Source organism: Camelus dromedarius, chromosome 7 (assembly GCF_036321535.1).
Source record: "Camelus dromedarius isolate mCamDro1 chromosome 7, mCamDro1.pat, whole genome shotgun sequence".
NCBI classification, from domain to species: Eukaryota; Metazoa; Chordata; class Mammalia; order Artiodactyla; family Camelidae; genus Camelus; species Camelus dromedarius.
Window position 1 is genome coordinate 40,742,026 of NC_087442.1, and position 25,185 is coordinate 40,767,210.

The 25,185-nt window shown below is 46.2% G+C and overlaps 1 protein-coding gene and 1 long non-coding RNA gene across 9 annotated transcripts in view; one reads left to right on the forward strand and one right to left on the reverse strand.

The window, feature by feature from the left end:
• Positions 1–25,185, forward strand: part of NOD1 (nucleotide binding oligomerization domain containing 1) — a 55,996-nt gene that overhangs the window by 15,730 nt on the left and 15,081 nt on the right. For 4 of the 7 annotated variants that reach the window (XR_010381626.1, XM_031455126.2, XM_031455124.2 and 1 more), the window contains exons 2-7: positions 11,669–11,974; positions 13,033–13,207; positions 15,599–17,423; positions 20,130–20,213; positions 21,641–21,724; positions 22,811–22,894. Coding sequence is in view for 6 of the 7 variants with exons in the window: in XM_031455126.2 (XP_031310986.1) it covers positions 11,774–11,974; positions 13,033–13,207; positions 15,599–17,423; positions 20,130–20,213; positions 21,641–21,724; positions 22,811–22,894 (2,453 nt within the window). In the remaining variant the exon portion in view is untranslated. Of the gene's footprint in view, positions 1–10,037; positions 10,194–11,668; positions 11,975–13,032; positions 13,208–13,255; positions 14,215–15,598; positions 17,424–20,129; positions 20,214–21,640; positions 21,725–22,810; positions 22,895–25,185 lie in introns of those variants that run through there. The other 3 variants (XM_031455125.2, XM_064487478.1, XM_064487479.1) reach the window with 3 other exon arrangements.
• LOC105095843 (uncharacterized) overlaps positions 22,065–25,185 on the reverse strand; it is a 44,057-nt gene continuing 40,936 nt past the window's right edge. Inside the window, exon 10 of one of the 2 annotated variants that reach the window (XR_010381635.1) lies at positions 22,065–22,811. This is a non-coding gene — a long non-coding RNA (uncharacterized LOC105095843). Of the gene's footprint in view, positions 25,183–25,185 lie in introns of both variants that reach the window. The other variant, XR_010381634.1, reaches the window with a different exon arrangement.

A 25,185-nucleotide genomic window follows, 5' to 3' on the forward strand; every position in this document is an offset into this window, starting at 1 on the left:
TTTGGCACATGGAACTTCTCAGGTACAGAACCTTAAAACAGCAAAGAGTGGCATGTGGTTCTGACTCTTTATTAAAAAAAAAAAAAAAAAACCAGGTAAAGCAGAGCATCTGTCAGAAACCAGCTTCTGCAGCTCAAAAGAGGGCCTTGGCAGTTACAAAGAAACACGAGATAACGGTAGAGGTACAGCAAACACAAATAGCGTGACGCCACACATGCAGGCAGGATCACTACAGGCACAGCTGCACATGGAGAAAAGCAGAAGGGGAACACACCAGCGTGTTAGCGGTGGGTGAGCACTGGCTTTTTTTTTTTTCCCTTAACTTTTTTTTTTTTTTTTTTTTTGCATTTCCAAAATTTTTCAAGTGAGCAGGTATTGCTTTTATACTTGGGGAAAGTTATTAAAACATACAGTGGAACATCAGTGGAGTTGGAGAACACCTTTATAAAATGTTTTTGATCTTAGCATCTCAGTTACAAAGAATGCACATTTCCTTTCTGGGTCCCCTGGGATGGTGGAAAGGGCAGGAAAAAAGCAGGCCTGGGATAAATCCTTCTTTAGAAAGTGAAACTCTGTGTGTGTGTCCGTCTGTCCATCTGTTCCGGCTGTTCTCCTGAAGTGGGACCTCTTCCTAAGGGAATCCTTCCTCCGAAGTGTCCTGGTGACCTTAGCACATGAATTCTTTTTTTTTTTTTTTAACATTTTTTATTGATTTATAATCATTTTACAATGTGTCAAATTCCAGTGTAGAGCACAATTTTTCGGTTATACATGAACATATAAATATTCATTGTCACATTTTTTTCTCTGTGAGCTGCGATAAGATCTTGTGTATATTTCCCTGTGCTATATAATATAACCTTGATTATCTAGTCTACATTTTAAAATCTCAGTCTGTCCCTTCCCACCCCCCACCCCCTTGCCAACCACAAGTTTGTATTCTGTGTCTATGAATCTGTTTCTGTTTTGTATTTATGTTTTGTTGTTTGTGGTTTTTTTTTTTATTTCACATCTGACCGATCTCATATGGTATTTTTCTTTCTCTTTCTGGCTTACTTCACTTAGAATGGCATTCTCCAGGAGCATCCATGTTGCTGCAAATGGCGTTATGTTGTCAGTTTTTATTGCTGAATAGTATTCCATTATATAAATATACCACATCTTCTTTATCCAATCCTCTGTTGATGGACATTTAGGCTGTTTCCATGTCTTGGCTATTGTAAATAGTGCTGCTATGAACATCGGGGTGCAGGTGTCATTTTGAAGTAGGGTTCCTTCTGGATATAGGCCCAGGAGCAGGATTCCTGGGTCATGTGGTAAGTCTATTCCTAGTCTTTTGAGGAATCTCCATACTGTTTTCCACAGTGGCTGCACCAAACTGCATTCCCACCAGCAGTGTAGGAGGGTTCCCTTTTCTCCACAGCCTCTCCAGCATTTGTCATTTGTGGACTTTTGAATGATGGCCATTCTGTCTGGTGTGAGGTGATGCCTCATTGTAGTTTTGATTTGCATTTCTCTGATAATTAGCATCACATGCATTCTGACAACGAGTCAGCCACAACTCAACTGTCCTCTAAGCTCCAGGCCTCACCTGCCTTCCCCAGACTTTTTGGCTGACACAGACCTCCCTCTGTTCTGGGGTTCCACGTTCACCTCCTTCAGAAGCCTTTGCTTTGCTTCCTCCATTATCAGTCTCTTCATTCCCTGCTGTTATTTTGTTTTCTTTGCATTTGGTGGTCTGGTTGGTTTCTGTTGGTTCTACTGTCTTGTCCATAAGCCCCCTGAGGGCAGGGGCAGTCAGCTTTATTCACATATTTGTCCTGTATGCTCCGTAAATACATGAGGAGTGCAAATGAAGAAATAACCCGAGGTCCTCCCTCTCCGGGAGGCCTGCTCGCTGTCACGATCCTTTCTTCGCTGGGAAGCCGCCGCCACTGACCCTTTTGTAAGGATAAGACTACCTTGCGTAGCTCTCTCCTGGAAGGTGTGGTTTTCTGCTTCTCCAGACCTCCCGCCCCTCCAGCTTCTCCTGGCGGCTGGCCAGCAAAGGAGAGGGTGGTGGCAGCCAGAGAACACCTGCACTGGCCGTGGGCTTGTCCTCATCTGCTTGCTGTTCTAAACAGATAAGCAACTGGGATCCAGAACCGGTCAGCAGTACTGGCTGACAGCAAGCTCAAAACCCAGTCAAAAGGCTGCAGCGGTGTTCCTGGCAGTTAAACCCAAGCACCACAATTATGGTTTGGGGTGGGCTAAAATTTTTTTTTTCTCATTTAGAAAATGAAGTACTTCCTATCAAAGATAATTTGGAATATGCCTCCCCAATCTAAGTAATAAAGATCACCTGTAATCTCATTACCCAGAAATAATCACCATTAATGTTTCGGTGGATTTCTTTCTGATTTTTCTTCTTAGTGTGTATGGCTACTTATATGAGTATGTGTAATGTATATATACATATACACCATCCATATGATGAAATTTCATGTATTTTTAAAAACTTTTTCAAAGAATATAAACAAGAGTAAATATCCATGGTATCATAATAAATTAAAAGCAGAAGATATGAATGATATAACTTAATTTTTTGCTTTTCTAAAATATGCATATAAGGCTACACGTTTCCATGACTTTTTAAATTGTATCCCACAAATTTTGATATATTGTATTTTCATTATTACGCAATTAAAATATTTTCTAGTTTCCACTTTTATTTCTTCTTTGACCTGTGGGTTTGGGGATTTTCTAGGTATTTTTTATTTTTTATTTCTAGCTTTATTCTGCTGTGATCAGAGAACATATTCTGAATGATTTCAGTTCTTCACAATTTAAGAACTTGCTTTGTGGTCCAGTATATTGATCAGCTTTGACACACACTCCACATGCACTGTAAGTGCTGGGCATTCTCGTGCTGTTGGGTGCAGTGTTCTGTAGATGACAGTTAAGGCAGACTTGTTGGCCATTTTGTTCAGATTCTCCCTATTCTTACTGTTTCATTTTTTGTTTGTCTATTCTTTTAGTTATTCTGAGAAATGTATGAAAGTCCCCCACTGTGATTGTGGATATGTATAGTCCCCCTTTTATGTTTATCAATTTTTGCTTTATATATTTTGAAAATATATCACTAGGTGCAAATTAAAATTTCTGCAGCATCCTTTAGAATTTATCATTTTATCATTATGAAATGTTCCTCTACCCCAGTAACATTTCTTCCCTTAAATTATTTAATTTTAATATAGCTCTGCCAGTTCTCTTTTGGCTTGTGAATATGTTGTGTATCATTTCCCACCTGGGGGAACAAATAAATGACTGAATGATATGCTGTCATTTTATTTGAGGTATATCTCTTTAAGCAGCATGTAGTTTTTTTCTCTCAATTCTGCCAATCTATGTTGTATAATTGGTGCATTTGGTCCATTTATAGTTCAATGAATTACTAATATATTTGGATTTATATGTTATCTGGTTTTCATTAGTCTCACCAGCTTTTACATACCTTTCTCTCCCTGACTTCTTTTAGAATTAAATATATTTATTTTTACATTTCCTCCTTCTATTGTCTTGTATTCTTATTTTTATTAGTAGTAATCAGAGATTAAAACCTGGATCCTTAAATTATTACTGTCTAATATAAAGTAATACTTTTGCCTATTTCCAGAAAATGCTTTGACCTTAGAATATTTTAACTGCATTTATTCCCTTCCACCTTTTTGTGTTATTGCTATTTAAATGGGTTTTTTAAATTAAGATATAGTTGATGTATATAATATTGTATAAGTTTCAGATGTATAACACAGTGATTCGTTATTTTTAAATACAGGATATAGTCCACCTATAGTTATTATAAAATACTGGCTATATTCTGTGTTGCACTAAATATCCCTATAGCTTATTTATTTTATACATAGTAGTGTGTACCTCTTAATCTTCTACCCCTATCTTGTACCTCTTCCCTTCTCTTTCCCCGCTGGTAATCACTAGTTTGCTCTCTATATCTGTGAATCTGTTTCTTTTTTGTTATATTCACTAATTTGTTTTATTTTTAGATTCCACATATATGTAGTATCACATAGTATTTGTCTTTCTCTGACTTAGTCCATCCTTGTTGTTGCCAGGGACAAAATCTCATTCTTTTTTATGGCTGAGTAGTATTCCAGTGTGTGTGTGAGTGTGTGTGTATGTGTAGTATAACACTTATTCTTTATCCATTCATCTATTGGTGGACACTTAGGTTGCTTCCATATCTTGGCAATTGTAAACAATGCTGCTTTCAACATTGTGGTGCATGTATCTTGTCAAATTAGTATTTTTGGTTTTTTTCGGATATATACCCAGGAGTGGAATTGCTGGGTCGTATAGTAGTTCTGTTTAGCTTTTTGAGAAACCTCCATACTGACATTCATAGTTGCTGCACCAATTTACATTCTACCAATTTACATTTCCTTTCTCTACATTCTCACAAATATCTGTTATTTGTATTCTTTTTGATGATAGCCATTCTGACAGGTGTGAGGTGATACCTCATTGTGGTTTTAATTTGCATTTCTCTGATGACTAATGATGTTGAGCATCTTTTCATATTCCTCTTGGCCGTCTGTATATGGAAAAACAGAATGGAAAAACGCCCATTCAGGTTTTCTGCCCATTTTTAATGGAGTTGTTTGTTTTTTTGATGTTGAGTTGTATAAACTATTCGTACATTTTGAATATTAACCCCTTGTGGATCGTATCATTTGCAAATTATTGCCATTTTGTTAATTGTTTGGGGCTTGTTTTGTTGGTCTTTTTGTTCCTTTCTTCTTTTGTCCTCTTGTGATTTGATGATTATCTTTAATGTTATGTTTGGATTCCTTTTTCTTTCTTGTGTATCTAATTTAGATTTTTTGGTTTGTGGTTACTTTGAAGTTTATATGTGCAATCTATCTATCTACACACACACACACACACACACACACACACACATACACACCTGATTATTTTAAGTTGCTGATCTCTTAATTTCGAGTGCATTTTAACAACCCTGTGTTTGTACTCTCCTCCCCTCACAGTTACTGGTTTGATATCATATTTTATATTTAATTGTTTTCTGTATCCACGAGCTGTTTGTTGTGGATATAAATGATTTTATTGCTTTATCTTTTAACCTCCCTACCAGCTTTGTGTGTGAGTGAGTCCTATCTTCACTAGATGTTTGCTTTTATTGATGAACTTTTCCTTCCGTGATTTTTATGGTTCTCGTTGTGTCCTTTTCTTTTTTGTTTAGAAAAGTTCCTTTAAAATTTCTTGTAAAGCTGGTTTGGTGGCTCTGAACTGTTTAGCATTTGCTTGTCTGGAAACTTTTGATCTTTCCATCAAATCTGAATGAGAGCTTTGCTGGGGAGAGTATTTTGGGTCATAGGTTTTTCCCTTTCATCACTTCAAATATATTGTGCCACTCCCTCCTGGCCTGCAGCGTTTCTGCGGGAGAGTCAGCTGACGGCCTTATGGGAGATCCACTGTATGCAGTGTGTTGCTTTTCCCTTGCTGCTTTTAACATTCTCTCTGTATCTTTAACTTTTGCCATTTTAATTACAGTGTGTCTCGGTGTGTTCCCCTCTGGGTTAACCCTGTACAGGACTCTCTGTGCTTCCTGAACTTGAATGTCTGTTTCCTTTCCCAGGTTAGGGAAGTTTTCAGCTATTATGCCTTCAGATATGTTCTCAGCCCCTTGCTCTCCCTCTTCTCCTTCTGAGACAGCTATAATGTAAATCTTAGTATTCTTGGCGTTGTCCCAGAGGTCCCTTAAACTGTCTTCATTTCTTTTCATTCTTTTTTCTGTTCAACATCTGCGATTTCCACTACTCTTGTTTTCCAACTCGCTGATCCTTTCCTCTGTATCATTTAGTCTATTGACTCCTTCTAGTTTATTTTTCATTTCAGTTATTGTTCTAGTCATCTCTGGTGATTCTTTGTATTTTCTCTTTGTTAAGAACTTCTAACTTCTTGCTCTGGGCATCATTCTTTCCCTGGGTTCTTTGATCATCTTTATGATCACTACTTTGAACTCTTTCTCAGGTAGATTGCCCGTCTCCACTTCACGTAGTTGTTCTTTTGGGGTTTTATCTTGTTCCTTTGTTTGGACCATGTTCCTCTGTTGCCTCATTTTGCCTAACTTGATGTTTTTTATTTTTATGTATCTAGTAGGTTAAGTTTCCCAACCTTGAAGAAGTGGCCGTTTGCAGACATACATCCCAGCAACACATTCCTCGTTTGTCACCAGAACTAACTGCTCTAGGGGATTCCCCCACGAGGGCTCCGTGGGTCTTTCTGTTGTGGGGGGCTGACTGTGTGGGCTGTGTGGTAAGCCTGGTTGGCCCCTGGTCTGTTTGGTTGCCAGGTCCTGCCTTGTGCAGAGGCTACCGGCTGCTGGTTGGTGGGACTGGGTCACGTGGCAGCTGTCTGTAGAACACCGTGGGGCTCAGGAGCTAGTGCCGGGTTTGTGCTGGGTGGAGTCAGGGTCAAGGAGTCCCCGGGGCCATCGCCTGTCCACTGGTGGGTGAAGCCAGGTCCTGGGGCTAGTGCCAGCCTACTGGCAGACAGAACTGGGTCCTGGGGTCTGGTTGCAGGATCCAGGGAACCAAGAGCAGGTGTCAGATTGCTGGTGGGTGGGGCCAGTTCCTGACACAGTTGGCTGCAGGGCCCGGGATGTCTCAAAGCTTGTGTTGACCTGCTAATGGGCAGGGCCTGGACCCAGCTAGTGCCAGGACGGGATCTGGCCTGCTAGTAAGTGGGCCGGGTCTGCAGACCGTGGGACTGCAGTTTTCTTGGGGCTGGTGTCTGCTCACTGGCAGATGGAGCTGGGCAGGAAGCTAGAGCAGGCTCACTGGTAGGTGGGGCCAGGGCCCTGGGGATTCTGCTGGTGGAGCTGGGTCCTGGGGTCTCTGGTTCTAGTGTCCGCGCACTGGTGCATAGGGCTGGGTCCGGAGTCCTCTGGTGCACAAGGCTGACCAGAGGCAGCTGTGGGCTCGGGGTCACCTGTCGGCTGGTGAGCGGGGCTGTATTCGTGCCTAGTTAGTTGTTTGTCCTGAGGTGTCCCAGCATTGATGCCTACAGACCACTGGGCCAGGGTGGAGCTGGGGCCTGGGGCTGGTAACTAGAGGGAGGATTCCAGAAAGGTGCTTGCCAGCAGCAGCGTCCACGTGGTAGAGGAAGCTCCCCAAATAGCTGCCAGCGGTGTCTGTGCCCCCTGGGTGGGCTGCAGTCGCCCCCTGCCTCTCCGGGAGACTCTTCAGGATCAGCCGGCAGGTTCAACCCAGGTTCCTATCAAGTTACTGCTTCTGCCCTGGGTTCCAAAGCATGTGAGAATTTTGCATGTGCCTTTTAAGAGTGAACTCGGTTTTCCCCAAACCTCTGGGACTCCCGAAAGTAAGCCCCGCTGGGCTTCAAAGCCACGTGCTCTGGGGCCTCATCTTCCTGCTGCAGGACCTCCGGGCTGGGGAGCCCGACACGGGGCTTGGACCTCTCACTCCTTTGAGTTGTAATCATTCTGTTTGTGGAGCGCCCACTGGGAATTGGGGGTTTGGGGCTTGACTATATTGTGACTCCACCCCTCCTACCTGTCTCGCTGTGCGTCCTTCTTCATGTCTTCAGTTGTAGAAGATCTTTTCTGGTAGGTTCTGGTAGTTTTCATGGATGGTTGTGATTCTGGCGTGCCCGTGAGAGGAGGTGAGCTCAGGGTCTTTCTACTTTGCTGTCTTGCAGTGTCCTTTGTTTAAATATTATTTCTACATATGTTTTAGGTGCCACAGACATTAATATTATTTTGTTCAGTCAGTACACATTTATGTTTAGCCACACAGGAAAACTTTCTGTTGCTCTCATTTTGTTTTTGCCTTGGAATCATTTTTTTTCTACCTAAAAAACTCTATTCAGTATTTTAGTGCAGCTATGCTGGCCACAGAGTCTCTCACTTTCCATTTATCTGGAAATGTATTTTGCCTTTACTTAAAAAAAAACAACTTTATTAAAGTGTAATTTCATACAGTAACAGTCACAGATTTTAAGTGTGCTAGTTGATGACTTGACAAATGATATATATGTATGTATGTGTGTGTAAATATACATATATGCACATGTGGTATATACACTATATGTACACACACGTACACACACGAAGAGATATATACATTCATATATATGTGATATATATGTGTATATATGGCACTATAAGATACAGAATATTTATCTCCCCAGAAATTTCTCCTATTCCTGTATGCAGTTGGTTTCTCCTCCACTCTCATCCTCCTGCCCAAGAAACCACTGTTCTGATTCCTGGGTCAGATTTCTGGAATCCTATGAATGGAATCATATACTACACACTCTTTTGAGTCTGGCTTCTCTCAGCATAATGTCTGTGATGCTCATTCATGTCGTACTAGCATTTCATTCATCTCTGTTGTTGAATAGCGCACTGCTGTAGGAACGCATCCCCGTGTGCTGATCCTCCCACCTGGACGGTCTCTGCGGGAACAGCACACTATTCTATCAGCTGGCTGTAGAAGCCCCTTGTTTAAAAAAAAAAAAAACCCACAAAACTGTTAGAACCTCTGAATCTTTTCAGAAGGCAGAGTTCTAAAATGAGAAGTTATGAAATTGAAAGTTTTCACAGGCTCTTGATACATCAAATGGGTTTCCAGGTTTCCACCAATTTACATTCCTGGTGTGACGAGTCCCTGTCTCACCACACGATCAATAGCATTTTGGTGACTTATTTTCTGATCTTTCCAAGCATGCCAAGCTGCAAAACCGAATCTAACAGTTGGAAGGAACTTCCCTTGGCGCTAAGTCAGTAGGTCCTCTGCTTATTTTCTCTCTGAATGTAGAGTCATCAGCGACCTCACTTCTTTAACCCCTTGTCTCACTGACTTTCTGAGAAATGAATCTAAAAAGCCAGTGCAGAGTCATTCCAGGCATCGGTGTTTCTAGTACCCAGAAGCCCATGAACTGAATTTCTCTGTTGTGTCCCACGCTATAGATCTGGTTGAACTTCGGATTCCATTTACTGGGGCAGGATCAGCTTTCTTTGTTGCCTTTTCCACCATCCACACCTTGTTAAGTTCCTGCTGAATTGAGTGATCTCTGAAAATCTGATTAAATCTCAAACCAGGGCTCTGGGCATTACAAAACAACAGCCTCCTTGCCAGCTGACTGACATGTAATTCATTGCTTTGCTTAGGTGGCCATACATCAGGAGATTTTCCTAAAGTTTCTGCCTTTCATGGCAACAGGCAGACATGTCTGTGGGTGTCACTACGGGGAAAGGCTGGGAAGACATGTCACTGGTTTTGTGGAAATTACAGGCTTGGAAGAGACAGAAGCCAGGAGTGAAATGCGAGCCACGGTGAGGACGGACAAGGGTTGGGAGTGGAGGAATGAAGGCTGTGTCACACCTGTTCCGAGCCCTTGTAAGAATGGAGCCATGGCTTGAAAACACACTGAATCACCAAGTGAGAAGGCAGTTCCCTTTCCCAGTTCTCTCAGGTTTACCATGAGCTCAAAGAGAAAGTCTCAGTTTTGTCCTACTGTGTCTTTAACATGTCTCACGTGCTTCTAGGAGAATACAGGACTCAGACCTAAAACCTTTCCAGGCAACGCAGTCAAGCCAGAATACAATAGCATGGTTTTATTTCTAGCAAATTTATTTTTGTGAAACTTTCTAGTTACTGCAAGCGATATTTTTTTTTACAACGGTGGTATAAAATTTCCCTTTAAAATTAGTCTATTAGAGTTTTAAAATAAAGTCAATATAAACCAAAAATTTAAGCAAATAAAGTACAGGTGGGACTCAATTATGGCAAAAAAAAAAAAAAAAAGTGACCGGTGCCTGAATGACAGATTTGGGAAACACCGTCCCAAAGGGAGAAGGTACAGAGAGTATTCTGAGATGCTGCAGTTCTGGGTTTAAAAATTATTCTTTCTCCAATTTCATTCATTCATTCATTCACCACTTGGCACAAGAGTGTTTTCAGAGAAACCTTTCTCTTTTTCTTTTGATTTTGCAGATTCCAGAAAGAAACTGGAAGTTGAGGATTTAAGGAGAGACTGTTGTCTTAAAATATTCTCACTTACTTCAAAGAACACATGCCAGAAACTTAAAAAGGAATTATTAACCATTAATTTAAATATATATTTAACATTATCAACTGGTATCCTTTAAGGTAACTAATTTTCTAAAGCTAAGAGTCCTTAAGTGAGTCACAGACTTGACCACAATAGAAAAGGCTGAATTAGAGTCTAATAAATAGATCAGCATACTTTTAGGGGAACACTGACTAAATTTTCATTTAATTGCATTCCACTCATTTTCATCCCTTTAAGTTCTTTTTGGTAAGAATCTCTTGGCCTTTTGTTGTTCAGAATGTTAGATGTACTGTCTCTTCCTCAGTCACTCAGGTTGTAAAAGGAAGGTGATTGTATGGCTTCCTGCTGAGAATCTAAGGCTTGCATTTGGGTATTTGACAGGTAAGAGAAAACTACAAGTGTGTCAAAGAGCAGAAGACTCATATGTGACTTGGTGGAAAAAAATTTGAGAACCACTGGACCTGAATGTTAACGTGTGTGGGCTTGTGCAACGTACCTGAATGACACTGACAGTGTTTAGAGCTCTATGGGGTGATTTTGTTTTGTTTTGTTTTTTTTTGAGCTCAACAAAAAACATTTCACACTTTCTCTCTGGACTGTGTGGGTTTTAGACGAAAGACTAAGTGTTCAGTTCAAGGCCTTTCTACGTCCGAGAGTGTGATCCACTGTATATACACAGGATGACTGGAGAGTTAAGATGGCTGAGGGCTCTTACTCCAAAAGGAAGTGATCAGTGCAATTTTGGGGGAGTGCCGATAAACTCAAGGTATTTTTATACCCAAATAAAAGAGCTTGGTTCCCTGTCCCTACCGAGACAGGAAGTTCAGCATGTACATGAGGTTTTCAAAGACTTCTGGAGAGATGGCCTCTCCTGGTCATCTGCCACTTGGAACTCCATGTCGCCCCTCCCTCTTGCCTTCCGTGCTGCGTCATTCCAGCATGGCCACTGCTGCTCCTTCATTCCCTAAGGTGCTTGTGTAACAGCTGACTTGGCTGGACGTGTAAGGAGAGCTGGTGCGGGGAGGGCTGCGGCATAACCCAGAACAGGCAATAAGGCCGAGACATCACTGTCCCCAGGCTCCTGGGCTCTGGCTACCACAGGGGACCTCATGCTGTCGCTCTCCTCTGGCCATTTTGTGCTCAGACCCTTTCCCACCAACCCCCGTAGTCTCTCTGTCCCCAGTTCTGGGCCCCATGTCCTCATAGGGTATGTGAAAACCTCCAATCCCAGTTAACCTCACTTAGAAAATAATGCACCTTTTCATTCATATCCCATTCTAGGACTAAGGCACACTTCTTTTTTTTTTTTTTTTTTAAAAAAAAGGAAGTTTTGCTAAACCAAAGGGTTGTCTACCTCTGGTCATCTACCCTGGTGATGTAACCCACAAGCAGAAGCAATTAAATTATGATTTTTACTTGACTACGTCTCAGATCAATGTCTTACTAAGCATGAGTCCTTCCTGTTTTAAATAGAGAAATTCCAGGGCCAAAGACAGGGGGAGCATCTTTCCCATGGCTTTTGTCTGATTGGTGATCCCATTTGTCTCTTCAGGAGTTGCACTGAGAGCCTGGCCCTGGATCCCGATTGCCCTTCTGCCAGGAGGACACACACAGCCAAAGATGAATTTGGGAAAAGCAGCCGCTTGCTCCTTTAACCATGGAGAAGCAAGGCCGCAGTGAGATGGAAATCATCCCGGCAGAGCCGCACTCCTACGTTAAATTGTTGAAAGTTAACCGGGAACATCTGGTCACTCACATCCGCAACACTCAGTGTCTGGTGGACAACTTGCTGCAGAATGACTACTTCTCTGCCGAAGATGCGGAGATCGTGTGCGCCTGCCCCACGCAGCCTGACAAGGTGCCAGTGACGGGGGGGCCAGAGGGGCGTCTCCCAGCTGACCTGAGAGAAGAGCTGTGGGAGTTCAGTACACGTGGCGGAATTTGCTGCTGGGGTTATTTACAGGACATAAACGCTTGAGTTATCAGTGTATTACACAATTACGTATTTCACTCCTGTATTTGTGTTGAGCACAAGCTCCTCCTTGCTGTGTTTATTGGTTCTCAAACAACTCGTTTCCCAATTCACTTTAAATTAGTGAATTCTTTAAAAAGACAATGAGCATGAAACACTAGCAGTGCTGTTCATTCGGTGCCATTAAACCCTAGAGAGCTGTTTGCTGCTGGGCACGACTCTGAGAATGGCCCTCATCTCTGATCGAGGGATGGCTGCATCCCAGCCTGGGTCCACAATAGAGAATTTTCCACGCTCCACTGTAGGAAGTCTTCACAGCCCTCGGTTTCACTTTAGCTTTGTGGCATCTTCTGAAACACAGAATGGTGAGACCAAGAATTTTTGGGGAGAGGAGTGACAGAACTGGTTTGTAATGTGATCCTACTGGGCTCAGAAAAGACCAGAAGGGTTTCTGGGAGAATTGCAATAGAACACTGCTGTGATTTTTTTCCCTGAATTTTTAATAAGACAGAAGCTTTTTTAAGGTACACTTTACACGGGGGGGTTGCTGTCCCCTTGCTATGTGGCCCAGTGAGCACCTCGTTATGCCTAATGGGTGACTTTCTCTTAGCATTCATTCCCAGAGAGCACTAGTGTTAGGTTAAGAGGGAAAAGGAGAAAAGGAGGGAGAAGGAAATTCCAGGGGTGGGCCCAGCTCTAGCTGTGAGTCTGACTGTTTGATTTTTAGGCTCATGGAAGCGTCTGCTTTCTTAGAGCCATGTGGTGCGTGTCTTGCCGAGGCGGTCCATCTCAGATTCTGGGCTGTCGGCCTGTAGCATCTCGCACCAGCTGAGTGGATAGTCAAGCTCAAGGCTGTAGAAGAGCTCAGAGCCCTGCGTGTGGGCCATTTCAGTGGGAGGACGCCCATAGTGCCGGTTCACACCCTAATGCTTGTGCCCCACTAGGTCCGCAAAATTCTGGATCTGGTGCAAAGCAAGGGCGATGAGGTGTCCGAGTTCTTCCTCTATGTGCTCCAGCAGCTCGCGGATGCTTACGTGGACCTCAGGCCTTGGCTGTCAGAGATCGGCTTCTCCCCTTCCCAGATCATTCAGAGCAAAGCTATTGTCAACACCGATCCAGGTATGAGTCAGTCCCCGGGGGACTGTAGCCACCAAGCAAGCAAGGCCCCCAGGGCTTGGAAATGCTATGTGCCTGGGCCCAGCAGGGGACAAAAGTGGGGTCCCTGGGGTAGCAGGCTTGGCTGCTGGGTTCCCTGTCATCCTAGTGTTGCCCAGGGGACTGTGACTGAACTTACCACATGAGGCTGGTGTGGTTTATGTCGGGGCCCATGGAAGTGTAGAAATGGCTTCCGTTCTGTCCTCTTGCCGAATTCCTATTCTGACGTATATAGACATTTTAGTGGTTGTACAAATTCACGGTTACTTTCTTTTTTTCCAAATCTTTCCAAATTTGATTCTAAGCAAAGTATTCTTTTACCACCTCTGACTGCCAGTCCTTATTTCCAAAGTCCCATGGCACCCCATTAGTTAAATGATGAGCTCAGTGGGTATTTATGATGGACCCACCACGTGCCCAGGCACTGCGCTGGATGCCTGGGGTACAGCGGGGAGCAGACCCAGATACGGTTCCTGCGCTGGGGGAGCTCAGAGGCCGATGCAGGAGACCAGCAGTAGGTTATCGCACAAATGTGTAACTGCAAGTGGGGAGGAGGGCAGCGGCAGCTCGGGACGCTGTGGCCGCACGCGACTGGGGCCATGGTCTTGTCGGGGCACCAGGGAATCTTCTTTCCATGCCTGTGGCCTCTCCACTCTGAGACGGTTGTTGGCAACATACTAGCACCGAGCTTCCAAACTCTGATTTTTAAAGAACCCAGTTTGATCTTGACAACAGAAGCAGAAGACAGTTCCCACACAGGCAGGTGTGTATTAGGGGAAACCAGGCCAACAGGCAGTGTCAAGGCCAAGCTCTCGCTTCTGTGGCCCAGCAGATACCACCCGCCATCGCCAGCTTCTTCCTCTTTCCGCTCCCTCCCACCTCCCTTTGTTTCCTTCCCCCATAAAAAAGGGAAAATATTCCTGCGATGAAAACTTCTCTCAACGGGCTTCTCCACTGGTGCCTTCACCCAGGTATTGTAACAGCTTTTAAAGTATAATTCACTCCATGAGAAGCCAGATGTGAAATACTACACATTGTATGATTCCATCTATATGCAGTGCCAGAAAAGGCACGTTTATAGAGATGGAAAGCAGACTGGCCGTTTCCTGGGGCCCTGGGAGGGGAGCGGGGGGCACTGGCACAGATTGGCTGCAAATGGCCTTATGGTGGAAATTATACCCCTGGGTTGCAGTGGTGTTGGCATAACTTTGTAAGTTTACTAAAAATCATTGACAGCGATACTTGTAGAATAGGTGAATTTACGGTCTGTAAATTTTGCTTTACTAGAACTGTAAAAAATGGAATTCATGTCATAAATTTTAAGCAAATAATCAAGTTGGACTGAGCTGAGGGGAAAGGATTATAGGTGAACCTGGAAATGTCCATGTGTGTTCAATTTTTGTTAACTGAATTATGATTAAGGCCCAAAAACTATTTTAAAGGAATTTATGGAACACCCTTTTTTGTCTGGAGTAGGCCCCATTTCGTAGCTCAGGTTTGCAGAAGACATGGCACTCATGCCAGCCTGTTAACCCATGTCCTCCCCTGGGGCAGGCCACAGGCTCCTCCTGGCACGCTGCTAAGCGCCAGTGATCCCCAGGGCTGGGCTGGTGTGCTCTGTGCAGTGTAAGAAGGCTGGGTTTTAGTTTATTTACTCGGTTGTGGTAAGGCAGCGTCCCACTGTAATTCATATTAATGTCAGATGTTGTATCTTATTGCCAAGTTTTAGCATTAGGTTTTGTGAGACTACCTGTTGTTTTTAGAGCAGTATAGTAAGCACAAAAAGGGTTAGGGCAGGGACAAAGGGGTACAGCTCAGTGGCAGAGCACATGCTTAGCATGCATGAGGTCCTGGGTTCAATCCTCAGTACCTCCATCAAAAATAAATAAATCTAACCCCCCACCCCAGTAAAACAAATTAAAACAAAACAATAAGGTTAGGGCAATTTTTTCTCAACAATACGCTTTTCCGTGGGGACTGGCTTGAGCTGTTTGAGCAGGACCCTGGGATTGGGCTGGGGTGGCAGGGCTATGTGGCTGGCCCTCAAATTTGAGGGGCTTCAGTTTTTAGCCGTAGTTCAAAGACAGCTTGTACAGAGGAAAAAGGGAGCCTGTCTCAGACACTGATCCCAGCTGGCTGGCTAAATCGAGGTCAGGCAGGGAAATCGAGCCCCAAGGACCCGCAGATTCTGGAGTGCTGGCTCTTTGCATTCGAGGAGTCCTTGCACTTGGCTTCAGGCTCCAGGTTGTGGATTTGTGTGTCTGCTTCTCTGCCTGACCCCCCATGTGATGCCCTTTCCACCTGTGCTTCCCTCTCCCAATCTCCACCTCTCACCTGGCCCCACTCTCCCTGCAGTGAGCAGATACACCCAGAAGCTGCGACACCAGCTGGGCCGGGACTCCAAGTTCATCCTGTGCTACGCCCAAAAGGAGGAGCTGCTGCTGGAGGAGATGTACATGGACACCATCATGGAGCTGGTCAACTTCAACAACGAGAGCCTGGGCAGCCTGGGCAGCCTGGCCTGCCTCCTGGACCCCTCTACAGGTGTCCTCAATGAGCAGGGCGAGACCATCTTCATCTTTGGCGACGCGGGCGTGGGCAAGTCCATGCTGCTGCAGCGGCTGCAGGGCCTCTGGGCGGCGGGCCAGCTGGACACTGGGCTCAAGTTCTTCTTCCACTTCCGCTGCCGCACATTCAGTTGCTTCAAGGAGAGCGCCACGCTGTGTCTGCAGGACCTGCTCTTCAAGCACTACTGCTACCCGGAGCAGGACCCCGAGGAGGTGTTTGCTTTCCTGCTGCGCTTTCCCCACACGGCCCTCTTCACCTTCGACGGCCTGGACGAGCTCCACTCGGACTTCGACCTGAGCAGCCAGCCCGACACCTCCTCCCCCTGGGAGCCCGCGCACCCCCTGGTCCTGCTGGCCAACCTGCTCAGTGGGAAGCTGCTCAAGGGGGCACGCAAGCTGCTCACAGCCCGCACGGGGACCGAAATCCCACGCCATCTCCTTTGGAAGAAGGTGCTTCTGCGGGGCTTCTCCCCCAGCCACCTGCGGGCCTACACCGGGAGGATGTTCCCTGAGCGCGCCATGCGCCAGCACCTGCTGGACCAGCTGGAGGCCAACCCCAACCTCTGCAGCCTGTGTGCCGTGCCCCTCTTTTGCTGGATCATCTTCAGGTGTTTCCAGCATTTCCACGACGCCTTTGACAGCTCCCCGCAGCTGCCTGACTGCACGATAACGCTGACCGACATCTTCCTGCTGGTCACCGAGGTCCACCTGAACAGGACACAGCCCACCAGCCTGGTGCAGCAGAACACGCGGAGCCAGGCGGAGACCTTCCGCTCTGGCCTGGGCACTCTGCGCTCTCTGGGGCAGGTGGCCTACGGGGGCATGGATAAGAGCCTGTTTATCTTCAGCCAGGAGGAGGTGCAAGCCTCTGAAGTGCAGGAGGGGGACCTGCAGCTGGGCTTCCTGCGATCTGGGCTGGAGCTGGGCCTCGGAGGCGACCAGCAGTCCTATGAGTTTTTGCACCTAACCCTCCAGTCCTTCTTTGCTGCCCTCTTTCTCGTGCTGGACGACAAGGTGGGCAGCCAGGAGCTGCTCAGGTTCTTCCAGGAGTGGGCTCCTCCTGAGGAGGCAGCAGCCCCGTCCTGCTATCCCCCCTTCCTCCCCGTCCACTGCCTGGGGGGCCGTGGCCTGGCGAGGGAGGACCCCTTCAAGAACAAGGATCATTTTCATTTCACCAACCTCTTCCTGTGTGGGCTGTTGTCCAAAGGCAAACAGAAACTCCTGCAGCACCTGGTGCCCGCTGCTGCCCTGCGGAGGAAGCGCAAGGCCCTGTGGGCTCACCTGTTCGCCAGCCTGCGCTCCCACCTGAAGAACCTGCCCCGAGTTCAGTCTGGGGGCTTCAACCAGGTGCAGGCCATGCCCACCTTCATCTGGATGCTGCGCTGCATCTATGAGACGCAGAGCGAGAAGGCGGGGCGGCTGGCGGCCAGGGGCATCTGCGCCAACTACCTCAAGCTGACCTTCTGCAACGCCTACTCGGCTGACTGCAGCGCCCTCTCCTTCGTCCTACACCACTTCCGCAAGCAGCTCGCCCTCGACCTGGACAACAACAACCTCAACGACTACGGCGTGCGGGAGCTGCAGCCCTGCTTCAGCCGCCTCACCGTCATTAGGTGAGGCCGCTGGGTTCAGAGAATAGTTGGCGGGGCCGGGGCTCAGGGAACACGGGGACTAGCATCGTGGAGCGCAGTCTCCTGGATTACCCTGGGACTCGTGACCATGTGTCTTGGAACATCCTGACCTCTGTCTCAGGGTGGCAGAGGGCAAGGAGCAAAATGTGAAGTCAGGTGGACCTGGATTGGCCCCAGCTGGGTGTCCTTGAACAAATTGCTTAACCTCTCTGAGCCTCAGTGTCCTCATCTGGAAAAGGAGATTCTCTTATCCTAGCAATTACAGTGATTAACAATCAGCATTCATTGATTGAGAATGGGTGAAGCGATATACAAGTATTACCTGGTTTAATCCTTTTAACAATCCTAGAATGTCAGTGCTGTTATCTCCATCTTGGCAAAGGAGGAAGTGGAGGTACAGAGAAGTTAGTAAGTTGTTCGAGGTCACACAGCTGGGCCATGGTAAAGCCAGAATCATAAAGAACCTACTTTCTGAGATTCACATGAGGCTCAGAGAAAGCCCATGAAAAGTTTCTGGCATGTGAAAGCTTCTGTGTTTGCAGGTAAAGCTGACTTTGTGCTTATTAAGTTAGTTTCCCTGATCAAAGCCGGCAGCCCTGGGCTGCCAGGGATCTCGGTAAAGAACGCTGACTCCTGATTAGTTTCCTGTTTGATGGTTTAAAGGTAAGAAAAGCCAGTCTCCTTTCTTCTAATAGCATTTTCTGGATAAAATACACCTTGTAAATCTCTGTGGGGGTTTCAGTTCTCCACTACTTGGCTCATGCATTTCTGAAGAGCAGCAGGGATTTGGAACTGATTCCAGGTACCTGTGAACACCAGCACCAGAGTACATTGTGCAGGGATGAGTAGAATGTAGGGAGCCCAAGCCTGCCCTGGCCTGGGAATTGGAAGGCCTGGAATCTATTCTCTGAGCTCTTAGCCGGCGACTCTCCACTTGCAGCCTCATGCAGTCTCACACTCAGTGCCTCCCTGTGCCCATTTCAAAAAATGGAAACTCTGCATTAGTATGGTGGTCCTGTCCCAGGCAGCTGTCCCCAGGTTTGCCTGCAAACCAGCAAGAGAGAAGGCAGGAGGAAATGAGCAACCCTAGGGAAGTACTCTGAGCTCCCCGAGGGCATCAGTGCAGATTAGTTTTGGCTGAGAGTCAGAGAAAACTCAAAATCCTGATGGCTTAGATGAGATACAAGCTTATTTGTCTCTTAAGCAAAAGTCTAGAGGAGAACAGTTCAGAGCTGCTATGGTACCTCCATGACCATCAGGAGCCCAGGTTCTCTTCTGCCTTGCTGCCCTGCTGCCCTCACTGACTTCTACCTCTTGGCCTAAAATGGCTGCTCAAGCTCCAGCCATTCAGTTGACGTTCTAGCCACCAGAGAGAAGGAAGGGCAAAGGATACGCCTCATTCTTTTAAGACGTCTCAGCTATTGCTAATGAGACTTTTGCTTAGATTTCATTGGCCAGACCTTAATCACATGTCCTCAGCTAAAAAATGGGGGATTTTGTTTCTAAGAAGGCCTAGCTATTGGGAGTGACTAGTAGGCTCTGCCATCCTAGGCTAGTCATGCAGTGTATGTACACACTGTGCCCCAGTGCCAAGGTAGGCACCATGAGGGAAGGGGCCCAGTGTCTGACCTGATCAATGTGATGTGGCCCCCAAATCAGGCTTTTACCTGTTCAGCCTTTTACATTTTACAGAGGTCAGCTTGTGGCCCAGTTTGGCCCATAGCTTGTGTTTATAGATGGAAGTTTTATTGGAACACAGTCACATTTATTTACCTATTGGCTGCTTCACTCTGCAGAGTTGAGTGGTTGCACTGTGACCGTATGGCCTAAAATGTTTGTTACCTGACCCTTTCCAGAAAAAATTACTGACCTCTAGTGTGTTACTTCATCCAACTCCTGACCCTTACGCTTATTCATCTCTGGGCCTTTTTCTGTTCCTCAGCCTCACCTAAATGATGGGGTGGAGGATTGAAAAGATGAGGGCAGTCTGTTATAGAGATTACTTGGTAGAAAAAAAGTATTTTTCATTTTAGCCAAATCAAAATATGCTGCTAGTATGGGGATTTCAAAGAACAATTCCAGCATGCGGCTGGCCCTTGTCCAGGAGATGCAGCTTGTGTGTTAAAGAGGAGAGGGAAAGTGTAGCTGCCAAGACCTGTCTCTTTGTCGACCTTCCCGCACAGAACCACACCACAGGAGCTGTCTACCTCAACTGACCTTTCAGGTCAGGTTTAGCTCATGTGTTTCTGGGTGGGGAGGCTGTTGGCATTTTGACTGGGACAGTTCTTGTGGGGACCCCTAACATCCGTGGCCCCACTTGCGAGATGGTGGGGCGGCCCCTCTCCCTGCCTTATCACCCCTAAATGTAGCTCCTCACGGTTCCAGATCTCATGCCCCCTGCTGTGTGGTGAGGCATGGAGGCCACTGGCAAATGCAGGCTATCAGAGGTGGCTGTCTGCACGTGTCCCTTATGTTGAATCAGGGCTGGGCTGTCGTATCGCCGATGGGCTGGTTCTGGAGGGTTTTTCGCCCCATGAAGACCGGGCTCTTTAGGGGCCACTTAGCCAGGGGGGCATTTATACCTGTGAAAACTCCAGGACCTGTAGGCTTCTGGATCCTTGTGGAATGAATGCTCTTTCACAGTGAGCAGCTGCTCTGATTTTTAACTTTCTTGGCTGTTGTTTTCAGACTCAGTGTAAACCAGATCACCGACAGTGGGGTGAAGGTGCTGTACGAAGAGCTGACCAAATACAAAATACTGACATTTTTAGGGTATGTATTTCTCAAGAACACGGGATAGCTGTACAGTAATAACAGAGTGGCAGGAAGTGGCCATTATGTGGCTCCCTGGATGGTTGAGGCTGATGGCCCCAGGGCAGCAGGAGGAGCACTGGGTGGGGAGCCAGAGTACTGGGTCCCGCTCTTGGCTCACCCAGCAGCCCTCTGTTCGAGCAAGTCAGAGAATCCCCCTGAGCCTCAGCCTTCTCATCCCCCTTGTGTAATTGGGGTCCTAATGCAAGCAAATAGTTTGACCATTGGTGACTGAGGGACGTAATGACAGAATACCTGGGGATAGGTTTTATGAACGGGGGACTACTTCTGTAGTAGATTTCACTACTATGGGTCCGTGATCCGACATCCAGAACCTTTAGGGCAAGACACGAATCAGAAATCAGTGTACATGCTCTGTAGCAATGACATGACCGACTCTAGGGTAGCACCCCACTTCCAAGCACTTTTAACGTTTCTGCAGCAAAATGTACCAGTTGAAATAAAAACCACGAATAGCTCCACATCAGTTGCCAAAATAGTTAAGAAGAACTTTGGGCTTTCAGAGCCTTTGAGATGTTGGTGTTTGAGGTGAGAGTTTGTGGGCAAGTCCAGCCAGTCCCACGGCCACTGTTGACTCTAAACTAAGGCCAGTCTGTCAGCTTCTGTGGGCCTCAGTGTTCTCAGCTGTAACACAAGGCTCCCAGGCCTTGTGAAACACTGAAACACTCGATCCCAGGCTTCTGGAGTTCTGCGTGACCGTGGACACGGGAAACCTGTCTGCTTACCACTTTCAACTTTCTGCCTTATTGTTCAGTTGGCTCAAGTGGTAAAATGACTAAAAGGTAGACCCTGAGGTGTTCCAGTGCTTAGAAACTCCCCCCATCAAGATGCTGATCGTAATCTTAATCTAAACATACCCCTCCCCTACCACTTATCAAGCACTATGTGCAAGGGCTTGGAGTGAGCTCATACAATCCCGCTAACAACCCTGTGAGGGAGCTGTGGTTCTTATCCCTGTATTACGGATGGAGAACTTAGGTAACTTATCTCCAGTCATAAAGCTGGGGAAAGTGGCAGAGGTGACCTTGAACTCAATCTGAGACCCAGGGCCCCAAACTCTGGTCTCCCCTCGCCCTTCCTTTCTCCTTTTGATCCAGACTTTGGAAATCAGCAGACAGCACCTACTCATTTTAAAAAAAATGGAAGTCATTTGTATCATTTTTTTTAGATTCCATATATAATAGAAAAAAATATTTAAAAATTAGATTATGGGGATAGTTGCAAGATTCTGCAATTGTACTAAAACCCATTAGATTGTACACTTTAAATGAGTGAATTTTATGGCATGTTAATTATATTTCAATAAAGCTGTTTAAGAGAAAAAAAATGGGGGTCATAAAATCTCACGGCTGTGTTTTCTCTCGAAGCTTATACAACAACCAGATCACCGATGTCGGAGCCAGGTACATCGCCAGAATCCTGGAGGAGTGCAAAGGCCTCACTCACCTGAAGTAAGCGGGGGGGCACGGCGGGTTCTTCAGTAGCTTCTCTTGGTCACCCTTCATTATTGACACAAAGAATAAATGTCACCCTAGAGCCGCCATCTGCTTGCCCAAGGCCACATTGGTCAAATCAGGACACCTGTGTGTCCAAGGTGAGCTGTGTGGGGCTCAGATTTTGGAAGGGCCACCTACCGTGGGCAGGGGGAGAGCTTGGCATTTTGGTTTTGTTAACTCCTGACAGGAAGATAGGTCACAACTATCACCCTTTCTGGAGGTCTTTTTCCCCTCGAAGAAATTCCTCATTGTCTTAGTCCATTCCAGGTTCTGTAACAAAATACTATAAACTACGTTTCTTATAAACACCAGACATTTATTTCTCACAGTTCTGGAGGCTAGGGTGTCCAGGATCAAAGTGCTAGCAGATTAGGTGCCTGGTAAGGGCCCGATTCCTGGTTCATAGACGGTGCCTGCTCACTGTGTCCTCATGTGGTGGTGAGAAAGGGGGAAAGGGAGCTTTCTTGGGCCTCATAAATCACTCATCCCATTCATGAGGGCTCCACCACCATGACCTTATCACTTCCCAAAGGCCCCGCCTCCTAGTACCACCACTTTGGGGTTAGGATTTCAACATATGGATTCTGGGCGGTGGAAGGGGCAAATATTTAAGACCATAGCAGCCATCATAGTTGCAAGCAAATGCTTGATCCTTGGCTCTGTCATAGGTGGAGGAGCCCCTGGTGCTGCCCTGGTGATGGCAACCTATACCTTGACCATTTGCAGTTGATGTGAGAACCTTCCCATCTGCTGATAGAAAGGGGTGATGCTCGGAGGTCACTTAAAGATCCCCCAGGAGAACTCAGGTCCCTGAGTTTCTGCAGAGATTGTGACCATCTCCTGGAGGGGAATCCCAACTGGCTCCGCTCAGGGCTCTGGGTCCCTCCCTGAGAGGAAGCCCAGGGCGTGGCTGCTGTGGGTCCCAGGAGAAAGACCACACCTCCCAGGAGGGACCCAAGGGGCTCTGTGCTGAGGATGAGGGTGGCCGACGCTGGAGCCCCCTCACGGCTGGAGCTGATGTGTGCACGTTTCTCTCGGCAGGCTGGGAAAAAACAAAATAACGAGTGAAGGAGGAAAGTGTCTTGCCCTGGCTGTGAAGAACAGCAAATCCATCTTTGAAGTTGGGTGAGTAGAGGCAAGGGCAGGTGTATGTGCGTATACAGCCTGCTCTGCGTACAGGAGCGCCTGCTGGTCTTTTTGTAGGTCCGTCTATCAAAGGACCGCTGGGGCAGGCTGTGGGGCAGAAGCTGCAGGGAGCCTCCACCACGGATGCCCTGAAGGGTGGGCCCCACTGGCTCTTGCATGGGAAGTGCCAGGATCGACTGCAATTTCAATCACATGGATTTTTATTTAATTCATGCAAATGGAGGGAACTGTCCTAGCCCTAAGAACACCACAGGCAGGTGTTCTTCATTTTAAGAATAATTATATGTTCACTGGAGGCTTTTTTTAATGCAGTTTTTCTTATTATGGTAAAATATACATACCATAAAAGTTACCATTTTTAAGTGTACAGTTCAGTGGCATTAAATACATTCATATAGTTGTGCAAACATCACCACTATCCAGTTCCAGAACTCTTTCTTGCAAAACAGAAACTCTATACCCACTGAACAATAACTTGCCATTCTCCCCTCCCTGCAGCCCCTGGCAATCACCATTCTACTTTCTGTCCCTGTGAATATGACTGCTGTAGGCAGTCACATAAGTTGAGTCATACAGTATCTGTCTTTTTGTGACTGGCTTGTTTTACTCAGCATAATATCCTCAAGGTTCATCCATGTTGTGGCATGTGTCACTTTCCCTTCCTTTTTAAGGCTGTGTAATAGTCCATTCTATCTATATACCACATTCTGTTGATCCATTCTTCTGTCAGTGGACACCTGGGTTGCGTCTACCTTTCAGCTCTTGTGAAGAATGCTGCTAGGGACACGTGTGCACCGTGTATCTCTTTGAGACCCTACTTTCAATTCTTTCAGCTATATACCTAGAAGTGGAATTTGTGGATCAGATGGTAATTCTATTTCTAACTTTTTTGAGGAACTACCATATTGTTTCCATACCAGCTGTACCATTTTACGTTCCTACCAACAGTGCTCAAGGGTTCCAGTTTTTCCACATCCTCACCAACACTTGTTATTTTCTGGTTTTTTGACAGTAACCATCCTAATGGGTGTAAATTGGTACCTTACAATGGTTTTGATTCTAGAGGTTTTTTAAAGCTTTTTATATTGTTACAACTTTTTATCTTATTATAAAAGAAAAACAGAAAATTTTATCTCTAAGCTGGAAAATGTGGAAATTATAATTGAGATCTTCTCAGAAATAATCATTGTCAACGTCTGAGGTCAGTTAAGCTTTCCTGCTCTCTCTAATGCAATGCGTGTTCCCTCTACACTATTTTTTTTTAATATGATAGCGGTCATATTTTATTCTACTTTTCTACTTAATCTCATGTTATGAGTAGTTTTCAACTTTACTAAAACTTTGATGCTATTCAATTGTACCTAGTACACACACTTTTTATGCAAAACACTGAAAACTCTCATTCTGGGGCTTTTGCAAGTCATACTGGTGTGGGGGGATGTTGGCAGGTTGCCTCCTTGGCAAGAACGTGTGGCTGGGGCAGCCCTGGTGCTGTTGTGGGGGGCCTGGCAGCCTTGCTTTCTGTAGACAATGCCCCTCAGCCTCTTAGGAATAGCTGACGCTTCTTAAAGCTCCGGCACTGTTCTGAGGGCTTTGCTTGTACTGACTGACTTAATCCTCACAACACCTCTAGGAGGACATGCTGCTCCTCCTTTCCCTGCTTTACAGACAAGGAGACTAGGACCTAGGAGACACTGTATTTTGCCCAAGCAGGCAGAAGTAGTGGGTGGCAGGGCCAGGATGGAGCCCACTGTCTTACCCAGACCCTCCATTTAGCCAGAACTGCTCAGATTATCTACTCTGGTGGACAGAACAGGGCTTTGTCATTGCAGCTCCCCACCCAAATCGCAGCAATCTGGGTAGAACTGTTTGGTGACATCCTCTTTACATGCAGGGAACATTGCTGATTAGTTTTCTGAAAATGCTTCCTAATCTTCGCTTCATGCAGGAATGTCAGTGTCTTCCAGAACGTCTCTCACTGCTGTGCAGGGTCAGCTGGTTAGTGGGAGTCAGCGCCTCCACCCTCCTTTGGGGCTGCTGCGAGCCCTTATACCCTGTGGGTGACACTTCTGGGAGTCATGAGCTGAGGCTGACTGACAGCTCTCCGAAAGCTCAGGGGTGAGGCTTGGTGTCTAATTGTGCAGCCACCGATCTGACCCTGTTCACAAGGCTTTACTGCTCTTTGTCCTCTAGAGCAGTGCGCTGAGGGGCTGGTGCAGGGATTTATCTCCAGGCCTCAGCTTCCGGGATGGAGCAAAAACATCTGCCTG